This window comes from Monocercomonoides exilis, assembly GCF_001643675.1.
Source record: "Monocercomonoides exilis strain PA203 chromosome Unknown scaffold29-1213020, whole genome shotgun sequence".
In the NCBI taxonomy this organism is placed as follows: domain Eukaryota; phylum Preaxostyla; order Oxymonadida; family Polymastigidae; genus Monocercomonoides; species Monocercomonoides exilis.
This window is the reverse complement of record NW_027150574.1, coordinates 70,236-85,129: the sequence shown is the minus strand read 5'-3', so window position 1 is coordinate 85,129 and position 14,894 is coordinate 70,236. Positions and strand designations below refer to the sequence as shown.

General features: G+C 38.4%; 2 protein-coding genes across 2 annotated transcripts; both read left to right on the top strand.

Moving 5' to 3' along the window:
• MONOS_16491c1 (uncharacterized protein) lies at positions 1-1,540 on the top strand. Its single transcript, XM_067869400.1, has one exon. The coding sequence runs from the start codon at positions 33-35 to the stop codon at positions 1,377-1,379; it is 1,347 nt and encodes a 448-aa protein (XP_067725273.1). The 5' UTR covers positions 1-32; the 3' UTR covers positions 1,380-1,540.
• Positions 1,541-1,761: 221 nt separating this feature from the next.
• MONOS_12431fu16492 (uncharacterized protein) lies at positions 1,762-14,870 on the top strand (the record flags this gene model as incomplete). The annotated part of the gene is made up of 4 exons (XM_067865051.1): positions 1,762-1,770; positions 1,830-1,943; positions 1,994-2,027; positions 2,097-14,870. 4 exons carry the CDS (start codon positions 1,762-1,764, stop codon positions 14,120-14,122), a joined length of 12,183 nt encoding a protein of 4,060 aa, XP_067725272.1. The 3' UTR covers positions 14,123-14,870.
• Between the last annotated feature and the right edge of the window lie 24 nt (positions 14,871-14,894).

Sequence of the window (14,894 nt, the reverse complement as noted above, 5' to 3'; positions counted from 1 at the left end):
TAGATCTTTATAAAGTGAAAAGAAAAGAAAACATGTTGTCTTTGATTTTTGCTCTTGTTATTGCAGCACAAAGCATCGAAGTGCACGATTGCATGAATGGAACAGGCAAGATTACGATTGAGAAAATCGAAATTAAGCCACACAAAACAGAGACTGTTGAAATGTCGGAGGAATTGAAGCCACGCGTTCACGAACTGGACCTGTACGCGAAGCTGAATGTCAGCGAAGAAATCACAGAAGGATACTGCACGGTCAGCGTGCGTGGGCTGAAGCGCCACCACCACCAAAAGCCACACCCACATCCACATCCACACCCAAGACCACATCCAAGATCCAACGAGGACTACGAAGAATTCGAAGAGGAAGAGGAGGAAGAGGTGGAGCTTGCACACAAGAAGATCCACTTCCCGTCTCTGCGCAGAAAGGTGGACATCTGCAAAGTGGCGAAGTGCCCTATTGAGCCGCGCGAAATCGAGTTCAACAAGACCATCAAGATCCCGAGAGTGCACTTTGGAAGGAAAGTAGTGCACATCCAGTGCTTCGAGGGCGAGAAGAAGATGATGATGTGCGCGAGACTGTCCACTGGCAAGCACCACAAGCCGCAGCCGAAGAAGATGGAGATGCAAGACGAATACGAAATGGACGAAATCTACGAGCCAATTGGACCAGGACCATGGGCTGAGATCGATGAAGTTGAAGAGGAAGAAATTGAAGATGAGGAATCTGAATTAGATGGAAAGCATCGTCATCATCCTCATTTCCCACACCACCATCATCACCATCACAAAAAGGAGGATCCAGAAGAGCCCGATGTTCCCGATGTTCCTGACACACCCGATACTCCAGATATTCCAGATGAACCATGGGAAGAGATGGAATCAGACGAATTCGAATTGGATGAATTCGAATTGGATGAGGACGAGGATGAAGAAGAATATGATGAGGATGAAATGGAAGACGAAGACGAAGACGAAGAAGATGAAATTGATGAATTTGGAAAGAAGAAGCAGAAACAACACAAGAGAAGACCACATCACAAGCAACAACCAAAGAGAAAGCCACACCGCAAGCAACATCCAAAGCCACATCGCAGACCTCACCCAAGACCACATCCAAAACCCCAGCCAAAACCCCACAGAAGACCCCATCCAAGACCTCATCCTAGACCACACCCAAGACCACACCCCAGGCCTCATCCAGTCCCACCAAAGCCACACAGAAAACCACATCCTCAGCCACCAAAGCCACACCCAAGACCACATCCAAGGCCTCATCCCAGACCACACCCAATTCCTCCAAGGCCAAAGCCACAACCACCAAAGCCACAGCCACCAAAGCCACAACCAACAAAAGAGCAATTCGTTCCTCTTGACGAGTAAGAATTGTGAAATTGTGAATTAAATAATTTTTTTTGTTGTTGAAAACGGTCTCTCATGTGTTTGTATTTTGACATTTTTGTTTGATTTTCAGTTGTTATTATTATTTTTTCGAGTTTGAAAATACGAGTTATTTCAAAGAAAAAATATGTTTTTTTTTTAAATTTGAGATGAAAAAACAAAAAACAGAAAAACTGATGATGAGAAACAAAATTGAGGTGGAAAAGTTAATAACTGAAAATGCATTCAATATTTGGTGTTTGTCGAAGCGAATGGCTGGGAGCAGTTGTTTGGCGTTTGTGATCAAGATGAAATATTTATTCAAATTTTCTGGTTTTATTCAAAATATTTGCAGATTTTCGGTCAATCGAATGAGTCACGCTGAATGCTGAATGTGTGTTAAACGAGCCAGTTTTTGTGATTGCTTCATTATGATTTGTGATTTTTTGAAAGAGCAACTGGAACAGGTTTCAAAGATGCGAAGAAAACACGACGAAAGCGGGGTCCAGACTTGAATCCGATGACTCAAGCGATTTTCCTTCAAAAGGAGTTTTGGAAGTAATTGAGGTTTGTGCTTCTGGTGTTGTTGCTGCTTCATATTTGAAAATATTTGAAAGCTGGAGTTGCATTCGCTGAGGGCGATTGAAAGAGGTCTGCCTCGAGTTTTTTTCCGTGCCACCGCATTCCTTTTTGTATTTTTATTAATATTTCATTGACCAGGCCACAAGAATGATTCTGTGACGTTCCACATTGCTGCAAGAGAGAAAATCCAAAGTCTTTTTCTGAACATGTCCTCACTGCTGCCGAAAAGTCAGTGCAAAGAAGATGCTTCACGCAGAGAGCTTCCGGGTGCTTCTTTTGGAGGGAGCACGAAGGACAGGATCCATTCCAGCGTGATTGAGCAATGCCTTTCGGATTTGCTGGTTCCATTCAATGAATCGTTCTGCACAGCCTCTGCATCAGCGACTGTGGACGGGCTTTTGTCGATAAGATTGTTTGTGACGGTGGTGCACTCGTTGTCGCAGCTGTTTTCGCAGCCGCTGCCGGCGGAGCAGTCGTTGTCAGTGGTTGAAAGGATCGAGTCAAATGCAATGAGTGCTCTTCGGCTGGCGCAGCATCCCTCGGTGCTGACGATGCCGTTGTTCATCTGCCTGTCGTTTGCGGAACGAGAGCAAGGGAGGCGCACTTCGGCGTGTCTGTGCCTTTTGAAGTGTGCCGAGTTCCTGGAGCATGCTGTGAATGGCAAGGAAGGTGGGGCAAGAGGCAGAGGACGAGACGAAGCGGTGGGGAAGACAGGCAAGCGGTCGGGGGCACTGAGAAAAGGAGACATTTGCATTCCAGAGACAGAAGAGGCAGAAAAAGAAGAAGAAGAAGGAGAAGAAAAAGAAAAAGAAGAAGATGATGAGGATGATGACAACCGATGTCTGTGTTTTGCGAGCTGGACAAACAATCTCTTTCCACCGAGTGTTCCGTCTGAGCAACCCGAAAATCCGCTCAACACGCAAACAAACCCAAAAAAATGGGAATGTGGGAGAGGGGATTCCAATAGAGGGGGGGCAGTTTTTGGGGCAGTTTGCTGGGCGGAGGTGCTGCTGCACAATGTGTCAGTGCTGTTTGTGGAGGAAGGGGAGGTGGGGCTTGCGTGTGAGGCGGCGGGGAAAGCAGTGAGTGCGATTCAGAGGCACATCGGGTGGGTGGAGAAGAGGAGAGGAAGAAGAGACGATTGGGTGGAAGAGATGGCAAAAGAGAAGGAGAGAGGGAAAAATGGAAGGAGTATGAGTGGAGATGGGAAAGATGTGGAAGAAGAAGGAGAAAGGGAAAAAGGAGGAGAACACAACGAAGCGAAGAAAGAAAAGAAAAGAAAAGATGAAAGAAGAGAATTGGAAGGAGATGATGATGGAGGACATAGAAACTGTGCAAATTCTTCTTCTCTCCCCTCTTCTTCCTCCTCTTTTTCCTCTTCCTCTTCCTCTTCTTGTTTTTCAGGTTCTTTTTGCAGAAGCTGTGACGTTGATCCGATTCTGCTGAATTCGCAACTTCAGATTTCTTTGGCGTATTTTGTGGAAATTACAACATTGAAACAGCAAATCGAGCTGAACCAATTGAAAGAAACAAAAAAGAGAAAGAGAGAAGAGGAGAAAGGGAAAGAGAAAGAGAAAAATGAAAGGAAGGAAGAAGTTGGAGAAGAGAAAGAGGAAGAAGAGAATAAGAGGAGAAAAGGAAAAATAAAAAAGGAAGAGGAAGAAGTTCAGGATGAAGAAGATGATAATGATGAAAGAGAAGAAGCCGACAGATACAAACACCTTCCAGAAATTCATTCAAAATACTCTGAAAATTCGACTCAACCAAACGTTAATCCTTCTGTGAATTCGTTCTTATCATCAAATTCTTCTTCTTCTTCCCTTTCTTCCCCTTCTTCTTCTTCTTCTTCTTCTTCCCCTTCCCCTTCTTCTTTTCCCAACATTTCTTCACTACAAGCCCTTTTCCAGCAATACGTCCTCCTCAAACAAACAGTCAACTTACGCAGCTCCACAAAATATCCTTCTTCTTCTCTTCAATCTTCGCACTCCCACAAAAATATTTATTCTGATACTCCCCTGTCCGCCCGACAGACTTTTCCGGCAGAAAAGAAAAATTATATTTCCTCTTATTTATTCCTTCCTTCTTCTTCTCGTGTGTTTTCTGTTCTTTCTCAACAAACACGTTTTCTTTCGCTCTTTCGGTTTGATCCGTTTCGCTCGCTTTCTTTGGATGTTTCTATTTCGCCTGATGTAAACTCTCAGAAACATAACACATTAACAACTTCAACATCAACTTCCTCTTTGTCTTCTCCTTCTTCTTCTTTTCCTTTTTCTCCTTCCACTTCTTCTTCTTCTTCTTCTTCACATTCACTTCATTCTTCTCCAAACACATCACATAACATCACTTCAACTTTACCTTCTTCTTCATCTTCTTCTTCTCCTCCACCTCATCTTCTCATTCGCCATTTCCCTTCCATCACTTCATCTTCTGAGTTCTACGCTTCCATTTTAGGAACCATTTCACTTCCAAACACGTCAAACACAATTTTTGAGGCAATAGAAAAATTTTCTCCTTCAAATAAACCTGATTTTCAGTCAGAAAAGAAAGAAGGAAGGAAAAATTCTAATTTTTCTTCTTCAAATCCTTCTTTAACTTCTTCTTCTTCCTCTTCTTCTTCCTCCTCTTCATCCTCCTCTTCTTCCTCATCTTCTTCCTCTTCTTCGTCCTCTTCTTCATCCTCTTCCTCTTCATTTCCTTGTTCTTCCTCTTCTTCATTTCCCTCTTCTTCTTCATTTCCCTCTTCTTCTTCATTTCCCTCTTCTTCTTCATTTCCCTCTTCTTCTTCATTTCCCTCTTCTTCTTCATTTCCTTCTTCTTCTTCTTCTTCTTCTCTTCCTCTCTCAGAAGAGCATCAATTGATAAGAGATTTCACTTCAATAGAAACCTTTCCTATTTCTCGGTCATCTGACAACCTTTTAAGCATAACAGCTACTACATCTTCTACATCTTCTTCTTCTTCTTTTCCTCCTCCACTTCCTCTTCCTCCTCCTTCTTTTCGTTCTTTTCCACCAATTTCTAATGAAAAAGAAGGAAAAAACGAAGAAAAAGAAAGAAAATACGAATTTAATCATTTGAAGAGGCCATTATCAACAGATAGATGTCTATTAGAGAGAAGAAGAGAAGGAAGAGAAAGAGGAGAAAGAGGAGAAAGAGAAAGAGAAGGAAGAAGAGAAAGAAGAGAAGAAGAGGAATATGAAGAAGAAGATATTTATGATGAAATAGGAAGAAGAAGAGGAAAAGAAAAAGAAAAAGAAAGAAATAAAGAAAAAGAAAAAGAAAGAGAAAGAGAAAGAAGAGAAGGAAGGGGAAGAAGCAAAGGAAGAGGAATAAACAACAAACGATTTTTGAGTGTGGAAAGCTATCAAACAACGAGAAATTTGACAAGAAGAGAGAAAAATCAAAATAGAAGTTTAAGTTTGAGTCAAAGTGGAAGAGGAAGAAGAAGAGGAGGAAGAGGAGAAGGAAGAGAAAGAGGAGGAGAAGGAGGAAGAAGAAGTATAAGCAGAAGTATAAGCAGAAGAAGAAATGAAATAGAGAAAGAAAGAGAAAGAGAAAGAGAAAGAGAAAGAGGGAAAGAATATGATATTTTGTATACAAATAGAAGCACAACTAACTTTCAGCTAAAAAACAGCAAAAATTCAACTTCGAATGTTTTTCCTTCTTCTTCTTCTTCTTCTTCTCCCTCTCACCGTAATCATCATCTTCCTCTTCCTCTTCCTATTCCTCCTTATTCTTCTCGTTCTTTTCGTTCTTCTTCTTCTTCTTCCTCCTCCTCCTCCTCTTCTAATCTTCATCCTCCTCCTCCTTCTTTTCCTTCTTCTCATTCTTCTTCTTCTTCTTCTCTTCCTCTTCCTCTTACTTCTTCTCGCCCTCCTTCCCGTCCCAGACCTGCTAAACGAAACAATCAAATAGAAAATCAGATTTCTTCTTCTTCTTCTTCATTTCTTCATCCTCCTCCTCCTTCTTATTCTTCTCGTTCTTCTTCTTTTCCTTCTTCTTCTTCTTCTTCTTCCATTTCATCATCAAAATCTTCTTCTTCTCTTTCTCCTTCTCCTTCTTTTCCTCCTCCTCCTCTTCATCGTCCTCCTTCAAATCAGACAAAAAGATATTTCAAAGAAGAAATGGATGGAAGAGAAGAAGAAAGAGAAAGAGAAAGAAAAGAAGAAAGAAGAGAAGAAAAACCAAAAAAAGCGATTTTCAAACAAAATGAACGGTTTTCAGTGAAAAATATGATGACAGAAAGAGAAATAAAAGCGAAACAAGAAAGAAGAAGGATGATAAGCTATTTGACGTTGATTTATACGCCATTGAAGAAGGAAGGAAGAGGAGGAGGAGGAGGAAGAGAAAGAGAAAGAGAAAGAGGAAAAGGAAAAGGAAATATAAGTGGAAGAAGAAGGAAAATAGAGATTGTCCAAAGACGAAGAAGAAGAAGGAGAAGAGAAGAAGAAGGAGAAGAAGAAAAAGAGAAAGAGAAGAAGAAAAATGGAGAAATAAACAAAAAGCAATCATTAAATGAAGAAAACATTCAAAAGTTGAGAAAGAAAAGAAAAATGTCAACGACTTCAGAAGAAGAATTTATTATTCCTCAATTTTCTTCTTCTTCTTCTTCTCCTTCTCGCCATCATCATCATCTTATTCATCTTCCTCCTCCTCTTCCTCTTTCTTCTTCTTCTTCTTCTTCTCTTTATTCTTCTTCTTCTTCAAATCTTTCTTCTCAAAATTTCATTCAAAAACGACAAATATCGAAAAATTCTTCTTTAAATGAACAAAATTTAGAAGAAAAATTAACAGAAAGAAAAAGGAGAGGAAAAGAAGAAGAAGGAGAAGAAGGAGAAGGAGAAGAAGAATTAAATGAATTTGAAGAAGAAGAAGAAGAAGAAGAAAAGAGAAGAAATAAAGAAAACAAAGAAATAAACAGAATTTCAATGAAAAAGAGGCAAATTTCAGCTTCAAGTTATTTTGCACCTAATTTTGGAAGAGAAAGAGAAAGAGAAAAAGAAATAGAAAAGATGAAAAGAATAAGAAGAGAAGGAGAAAGAAGAGAAGGAGAAAGAGAAGAAATAAGAAGAGAAAGAGGAAGAAGCAAAAGTGAACAAAAAAGAGATAGATTTGAAATAGAAGAAGAAGATGATGAAGATGAATTTTTTGATAGCGATTTTTATTTGGATGAATTTGAAGATGATGAAATTTATGATGATGATTATAATGATGATAATGAAGAAGAAGAAGAAGAAGAAGAAGGAAGAAGAAGAGAAGGAGGAAAAGAAGAAAGAAAAGGAAAAGAAGGAGAAGGAGAAGGAAAAAGAAGAGAAAAAGAAGAAAAATTAGAAATTGAACCAAAACAACAACAACAACAACAGAATAAACCAACATCACACGAAAAACCTTTTATTCCTCCAATTCATTTAACACAATCTTCTTCTTCTTCCAAAACTTCTTCTTCATTTCCTTCTTCTTCTTCTTTCTCCTCCTCTTCCTCTTCTTCTCTTCATCTTTCTCAATCAAAACACAAAATTCCTCCTTCTCTTCCTTCTTCTTCTTCTTCTTCTTCTTCCAAAAGACATCTTTCCGGCAGACCTACTCCGTCTCATCATCGTTCTAAAACCCCTTCTCATTTTGCTAATATTCCTCATATGCCTTCTTATAAAATTTCTTCTTCTTCTTCTCATTCTCGTTCTTCTTCTTCCTCAAATCAAAATGATCAAATAAATAACAAACAAACAAAACGACAAACAAACCAAGCACAAAAACCAATGCAAACAAATAAAACCAATCAATCTTCAATTTTAAACTCAAAAACTCAAAATCAAACAAAAATTCCCAAAATTTCTTCTCGTTCTTCTTCGATTGTCCGGAAAAGAGCAATAAATCCCCGCCCCGCCACGCACAGAGGAGCCAGATTAGGAACATTGAAACATCGAACCCACATTTTCAGAAGAGGAAGTTATGGAGAAAATGAGAAGGAGAAAATGGAGCAACAACAAAAGAAGAATAAGAAGAATGTGTTGAATTCTGATAGAAACAATGAAGAAAAAAGGAAAATGCAAAATTCAATGAAAAATGGAATAAACAACAAGAATAATCAAACCAATGAAATCAGTCAGATTAATCAAAGCAAAGCGAAACAAATGCAAAATACACAAAAATCGATAAATCAGCAGAAATTGAATGAAATCAATCGAATGGAAGTTTCACAGAGAAAAGAGAAAGAAAGCACAAAAACGAGTTTATTGAAAAATTATTCTGTTGAAACAGAAAGAGAAGAAAAGAAAGGAAATTCAATGAATTCCACAACTTTTTTGAAAGAAAGAGAAAAAAGCAATAAAAACGACAAAAACGATAAAATTAACGAAAATGACATGAATGCCAAAAATGCCAAAAATGACAAACATGTCAAAAATGAGAAAAACGGAAAAAGCGGAATTTCCGAAGACTTATCTCCGATACCGGAACCCATTTTCCATCCGATTCTTCATCCGGAATTGAGAACAAACAAGCAAATCGAAGAAGAAAAAATAAAACATCAGAAAATTGCAAGTTTGACAGGGGTTGGGGAGAAAGAGATTAAAAATTCTTCTTCTCTTCTTTTTACACCACAAAAATCTAAACTTCCTCTTTCTTCTTCTCTTTCTTCCTCTTCTTCCTCTTCCTCCTCCTCCTCCTCCTCCTCTTCTTCTTCCTCCTCCTCTTCTTCTTCCAACAATATAACCAAAGAAAGAAGTAATAAAAGCTCAAATTATTCTCAAAATATGTCGAATTCTTCTTCAAATTCTTCTTCTTCTTCCGTTTCAGTTGATTCTTCAAACAAAAATAGAACTTTGTCTTCAAAAAAACCAGATTTTGAGAATGAAAAACGAGATTTCAATGAAATTAAAGAAGAAAAGATGAAAGATGAAGAAAAGATGAAGGAAAAGAATGAAAAGAAAGAAAAGAAAGAAGAAAATAGAGAAAATAGAGAAGAAGAAGAAGAAGAAGAAGAAGAAGAAAAAAAAGAAGAAGGAAAAGATGAAAAAGAAAACATGAAGAAAGAAGATATTTCAAATGAAAAACTAAATTTGGATGGAAAAATTGAAGATATCAACAAAATGATAGAAATAGATGGGATTATAACAGAACCAAAAGAAGAAGAAGAAGAAGAAGAAAGGGGAAAAGAAGGGAAAAAAGGAGGAAAAGAAGAAGAACTAGAGAACAACATAGAGAATGACATAGAAACTCCAATTTTGACTGAAATAAACACAGAAAACGGACAAATTGCCTCAAAATTAGCATTTTCATTTGACGATTCGATGTTCATCAACCCAATCTGTCCTCATACTCAGCCACTTTTATTTGGCTTTGAAGATAATCTCAATAAAAACAACAAAATAAACAAAGAAAATGAAAATTTGCAAGTTTTTTCATCTTCTTCCTCTCCTTCTTCATCATTAAATTCTTCTTCTTCTTTTTCTTCTTCCTCTTCCTCTTCTTCCTCCTCTCAAACCTCCCCAAAATTCCGTCCTCCGCCTCTTTCTCGGAGTATTTCCTGGAGCGGCATTCCCATTCTTTTGGTGCAGAGCCGGCGAAGATGGGGCAAAAGGGGAATTATTCCGGAGTTGCCAGCAGAAATCGGAAAATTGTGGGGCAGCGGAAGGAAATGGTGGAGAACAAACAGGCAAATAGAGAAGGAGGAGGAAGAGAAAGAGGAAAGAAGGAGGAGAAGGAGAAGGAAGAGAGAAGGAGAAGGAAGAGAAAGAGAGAAAGAGAACATAAATGAAGAAGTTTTGCAAAAGAAAGCAGAATTTGAAGCACTACAGGAAGAAATGAGAAGAGAAGACGGTTTTGGAGAAAAAGAAGAAGAAGGAAAAGAAGGAAAAGAAGAAGAAGAAGAAGAAGAAGAAGATATTGATGAGGAAGACGAAGATTTGCTATTCCAAAGAAAAAGCTATTTGGGAGGAGGAAGACGAGTTTGTGCAAAAGGAAGAGAAGAAGAAGGAGGAGAAGAAGAAAGAGAAAGAGGAGAAAGAGAAAGAGAAGAAGAAGATGTTGTTATTATGGAAACACCTGTCGAATCTGTCTCACATTCTTCTTCACATCCACAAAAACACACAAATTTAAGCTCATCCAAAGAAGGAAAAGAGAAAGATGTTTTGAATTTTGGCTTTGCAGCTGAAGAAGAAGAAGAAGAAAGAGGAGAAAGAGGAGAAAGAGGAGAAAGAGAAGAAGGAAGAGAAGAAAGAGAAGAAGAAGATAATTATTATTATGATGATGAGGAGGAGTATTTTGTGAATAGCGACAGTAATGAATGGGAAGAAGGAAATGAAAACAAAAGCAATGAAAATCTAACAGAAAAAATAACAATTTCAAATTCTATTTCAAATTCTGCTGATATTTCTGATCAAAACAATGAAATTCCTGTTGAAAATCAAAACTCACAAAAAATAAATTCCAAAATTTCAACAGAAAACAAAACAAAATGTGAAGAAAAAACAACAGATAATTCGATTTCATCCAAAGGAAAAAGCAGCAAAGTCAGTTTTGCGCTCACAAAAGAGCAGGAAACGATTGTTGAGGCAAGCAATTTGCCTGGCCATCAACGAATTGTTGTGTCTCCTTCTCTTTCTGGTTCAATTTCTTATTCTGATTCTATTTCAAATTCATTTTCTAATTCTAATTTAAATTCTTTTTCTTCTTCTTCTCATCTTTCTTCTCCTCATTCTTCTTCTCACAAATTGAATGAAAAAATTGGATTGAAATTGGATGGAGAAAGTGGTGAAGATGAAGGAAATGTCCCTGTTCCTTTGTATTTGGAGGAAGAAGAAGAGGAAGAAGAGGAAGGAAAAGAGGAAGAAGAAGAGAAAGAGGAAGAAGACGAAAGAAGATATTCAACAAACTTTGAGGAAGAGGAAATGGATGGCAGAAATGAAGAAATTGAAGATTACGATGAGGAAAATCAAGAAAATCAAGTAAATGAAGGAGAAGAGGAAAGAGAAAATGAAGGAGAGAAAGAAGAAAAAGAACCTGAAGAAGAAGAAGAAGATGATGATGAGGAACAAATGGAACAAGATGATGAGTCAAGTGATGGAGAAGACGACACAATTCAAGCGATAGAAAAACGAGAAAATAACAGACACCACATCAAAAGAATCACATTTGAAGGCTTTTCTGATGAAAACTCTTTTGCTTCTTCTTCTTCCAATTCTTCTTCTTCTTCTTCTTCCTCCTCCTCCTCCTCTTCTTCTTCTTCCCATTCATATCCTCCTCACACTCTTCATTCGCTTCTGGTTGCGTTGAAAAAGAGAGGAGATTATGGAAATCTTGTTCTACCGCATCAGAAACATGTGGTGTGGAAGAGGAGCAGATGGGGAGTGGAGCAAAGAGATACTGATTGTGCAATGGCAAGACAGAAGAAGAAGAAGAAAGAGAAGAAGGAGAAGGAGAAGGAGAAGAAAAATGGAAATAAACTCATTAATGAAGAAAAAACAAAAGTTAAAGTCAAAGCAAAAGAAGAAGAAGAAGAAGAAGAAGAAGAAGAAGAAGATATTGACTTTTCAACAATAAATCCGAATCTTCTGCTTTGTTTAGCGCCCGAAGAAGAAGTGTGTGCGTGTGGAATTGTGTGGAATGCATCGTCAGTTTGGAGAGCACGCCAGGCAAATGGAGTGAATTCACAGACAAAACAAAAAGCACAGGCACAATTTCAATCACAAATGCAATCACAATTACAATCACAACAATCACATCAACTTCAACAGCAGCAGATGGAGACGGAGATGCAGATGCAGATGAGAAATGCAAACTCAAACAATCTGCCATTCAAACAGGAGAATTCTCCAAACATTACAACAAACATAACAACAGACAACAGAAACATTAACATTAACAGTAACATCAGCAATAAAGCAATTCCGCAATTCACAATCACTCGCAATGTAAATACACAAAACTATCCATCATTGCTGGCATCTGCTCTTCTGCTTCCTGTGGACAATCGCATTGTGGAGCTTTCTTATTCTCTGAAGCCACATCAGCTTATTCCGCTTCGACCTCGTTCAACTCCACCCAAATTGGAACGCTGGACAATGTTGAAGGAAGAAAATGGAGAAGAAAATGAGGAGGAGGAGGAAGAAGAAGAGAACGATAAAGGAGGAAATGGAAATGATATGCTTCTTCCACCTTTTTCATCATCATCTTCTTCCTCAGAAGCAACAACCATCGAAATGCTTCTGCCAGTATCTTCGTCATACACTCCGTTTTCATCAGGATTTGAGGAGCAAAGCTCTTCCTTTGAGACTACACCACTTCCTGTTACACCCACAACCACGCCCATCTCCCATGAGCGCATTCAAGAAGGAGGAGAAGGAGGAGAAGGAGAAGGAGAAGGAGAAGGAGGAGGAGGAGGAGAAGGAGGAGGAGGAAGAGAGGAAGGAAGAGGAGAAGGAAGAGGAAGAATAGAAGAATTTGAAGGTATTTTGCATGAAAACGAATGGAATAGAGAATTAGCTGATCCAACACAAATATTCAACGAAGCACAGGTGTTGAAGCAGTTGGAGATTGTGAACAGTCTCAAAGCAAAAGAAAAAGAAATCATCAAATTGAGAAGCTTATCTCCTTCGGCACGCGAAGAAAGGCAGCTGAAGAAGCTGAGGAGGAAAAGGAGGAAGGAAACGATTCGAAGAAGAAAAGAAGATTTTTATGTGAAAAGATGGAGCGAAATCGAAAAGGAGATTGAGGAGATGGAAGAGAAGATGGAGGCAGAGGAAGAAGAGGAAGAAGAGGCGAAAGAAGCAGGCGAAGGGGAGAAAGAAGGAAAAGAAGGAAAAGAAGGAGACGATGAAGAATACGATGAGGAGCAAAGAGAAGCAAAGAGGAGAGAGAAAGAAGTTGAGCGGCAGATACAAAGAGACATCCGAAAACAGCATGCGCTTGAAGAGTTTTTGAATGCGATTGCGGAGGAAGAGAAGGAAAGAGAGAGTTTGAAGGCATTGAGACGAGAACAGAGAAGAGAAGAAAGAAGGAGGAGAATTGAAAGACGAATCTGCATTGAAGAAGAAGAGGAAGAAGAGGATGAGGAAGAAGAAGAAGATGATGATGAAGGTGAAGATGAAATCTTCACACAGAACATTGATTCTGATGGTGAGTCTCCATATGACATTGAAGTGCTGCAGTATTTGATGAATGGGCCGAGAATGCAGGAGGCAGTGCGGCAGGCGAAGAGGCAGCTGAGAAAGGAGCAAGGCTTGGAGGATGAAGAAGAAGAAGAAGAAGAAGAAGAGAATGAAGAAGAAGAAGGATATAACGTGGATAATGAAGAAGAAGGAGAATATGATGAAGACTATGGCGAGAATGAAAGTGATGCTGAAGGAAATGATGATGGCTTGAAAAGAAGCGATATTTTTGGCAGGATTATTCAGAAAATGGCGATAAATGGAGAAGAAGAAGAAGAAGAAGAAGATGCAAATGAAGAGGAAGAGGAAGAAGAAGACGGGGAAGGAGAAGAGGAGGTGAGCGATGATGGGGTGTTGGATGACGGAGCAAGTGTGCCAGATGAAGTGATTGACCTGTTTCACGAAGAAGAGCTGCTTTTGAGGGAAGAAAGACGAAAAGCGAGGAGGAAAGAGGCAAAAGCGGAAAGAAGAAGAGGAAGAAGAAAAAGAAGAAGTTCAGAAAAAGATGGGAATGGAGAAGAGGATGAAGTGAGTGAAGAAGAAAAAGGAAAAGAGGGAAAAGAAGGAGAAGGAGAAGGAGAAGAAGGAGAAGAAGGAGAAGAGGAAGAAGGGGAGAATAGTGAAGAAGCAAGTGATTCCGATCCAGAAGACGACACAGATGATGCAGTTGAATTGAGGGCGATTGTGAAGGCTATGAAAGCTTGGGCGATGATGAAGAAGATCAAAAAGAGAGAGGAAGCCAAAAGAAGAAAGAAGAGGAAAGGGAAAGGGAAGGAGAAAACGGAAGGAAAAAGCGAAGAGAAAGGAGGAGAAGAAGGAGAAGAGGGCAAAGGGGGAGAAGGAGAAGGAGAAGGAGATGAGGAATTGAGAAGCAAAGAAGGAAGCAAAATGCCGAGTATCTTAACAGCACCGGAGAACAATGCAATTCCTCGATTGAGTCTTTCTTCGCTGAGGATGCAAAGCAACACTGAAGAGAACTATGAAGAGGAGTTTATTCTGACTGAAAGACAGAATGGTTGAAGAGATAGGAGAAAGAGAAAGAGAAAGAGAAAGAGAAAGAGAAAGAGAAAGAGAAAGAGATAGGAGAAGGAAAAGGAGAAAGAGAAGAGAGAGAAAAAAAGCGATGCAATACCATATATTTTGGATTATCAGACAAATTTAAATAAATTATTTTTTGTGAAAAAAATAAAGAAAAGGCATAATGATTATTAATCACACTATTTTTGGAGGCTTTGGTCTTTCTTTCATTTTTAAATTGCTTTTCATTGAACTTTGCCGTCTGCTTGAAATTTGAAAGAAATTATTATTTGTCTCTCTTTGCACATAAAATAGAACGTTTGTTGAGGTATTTATGAATTTATCGTCTAATCAATCTTCATGGCAACAAAATCTTTATTTTTGATTTCAATGTTTATGACTTCACTCAAAGAATCTTCCTTTCTTCCTTCCTCTCTCTCTCTCTTTAAACATTAAATCTTTTTCTTTAAATTTTTATTGCATAAAAAATAATATCTATTGTTCCTCAATTCCTTTGTTTATTTGCATCCAGTTTTTTTTTAAAGTATTGAATTTATTTTTCATCTCAATCTTTTTTCCCATCAGTTAATTGCCAGTTATTGTCTTTCAACTGCATTTGTTTTATTTTCTTTCTTCTTTCTTTCTCTCTTTTTATTTTTTCAAAAAAATAAAAAGAAAGAAAGAAAGAAAGAAAAGAAAAGAAGAAGAAAAAAGAAAAACGCTTTGAGAAAATATAATTCTATATAAACCATCTTAGTATACAATTTTTTGAAAT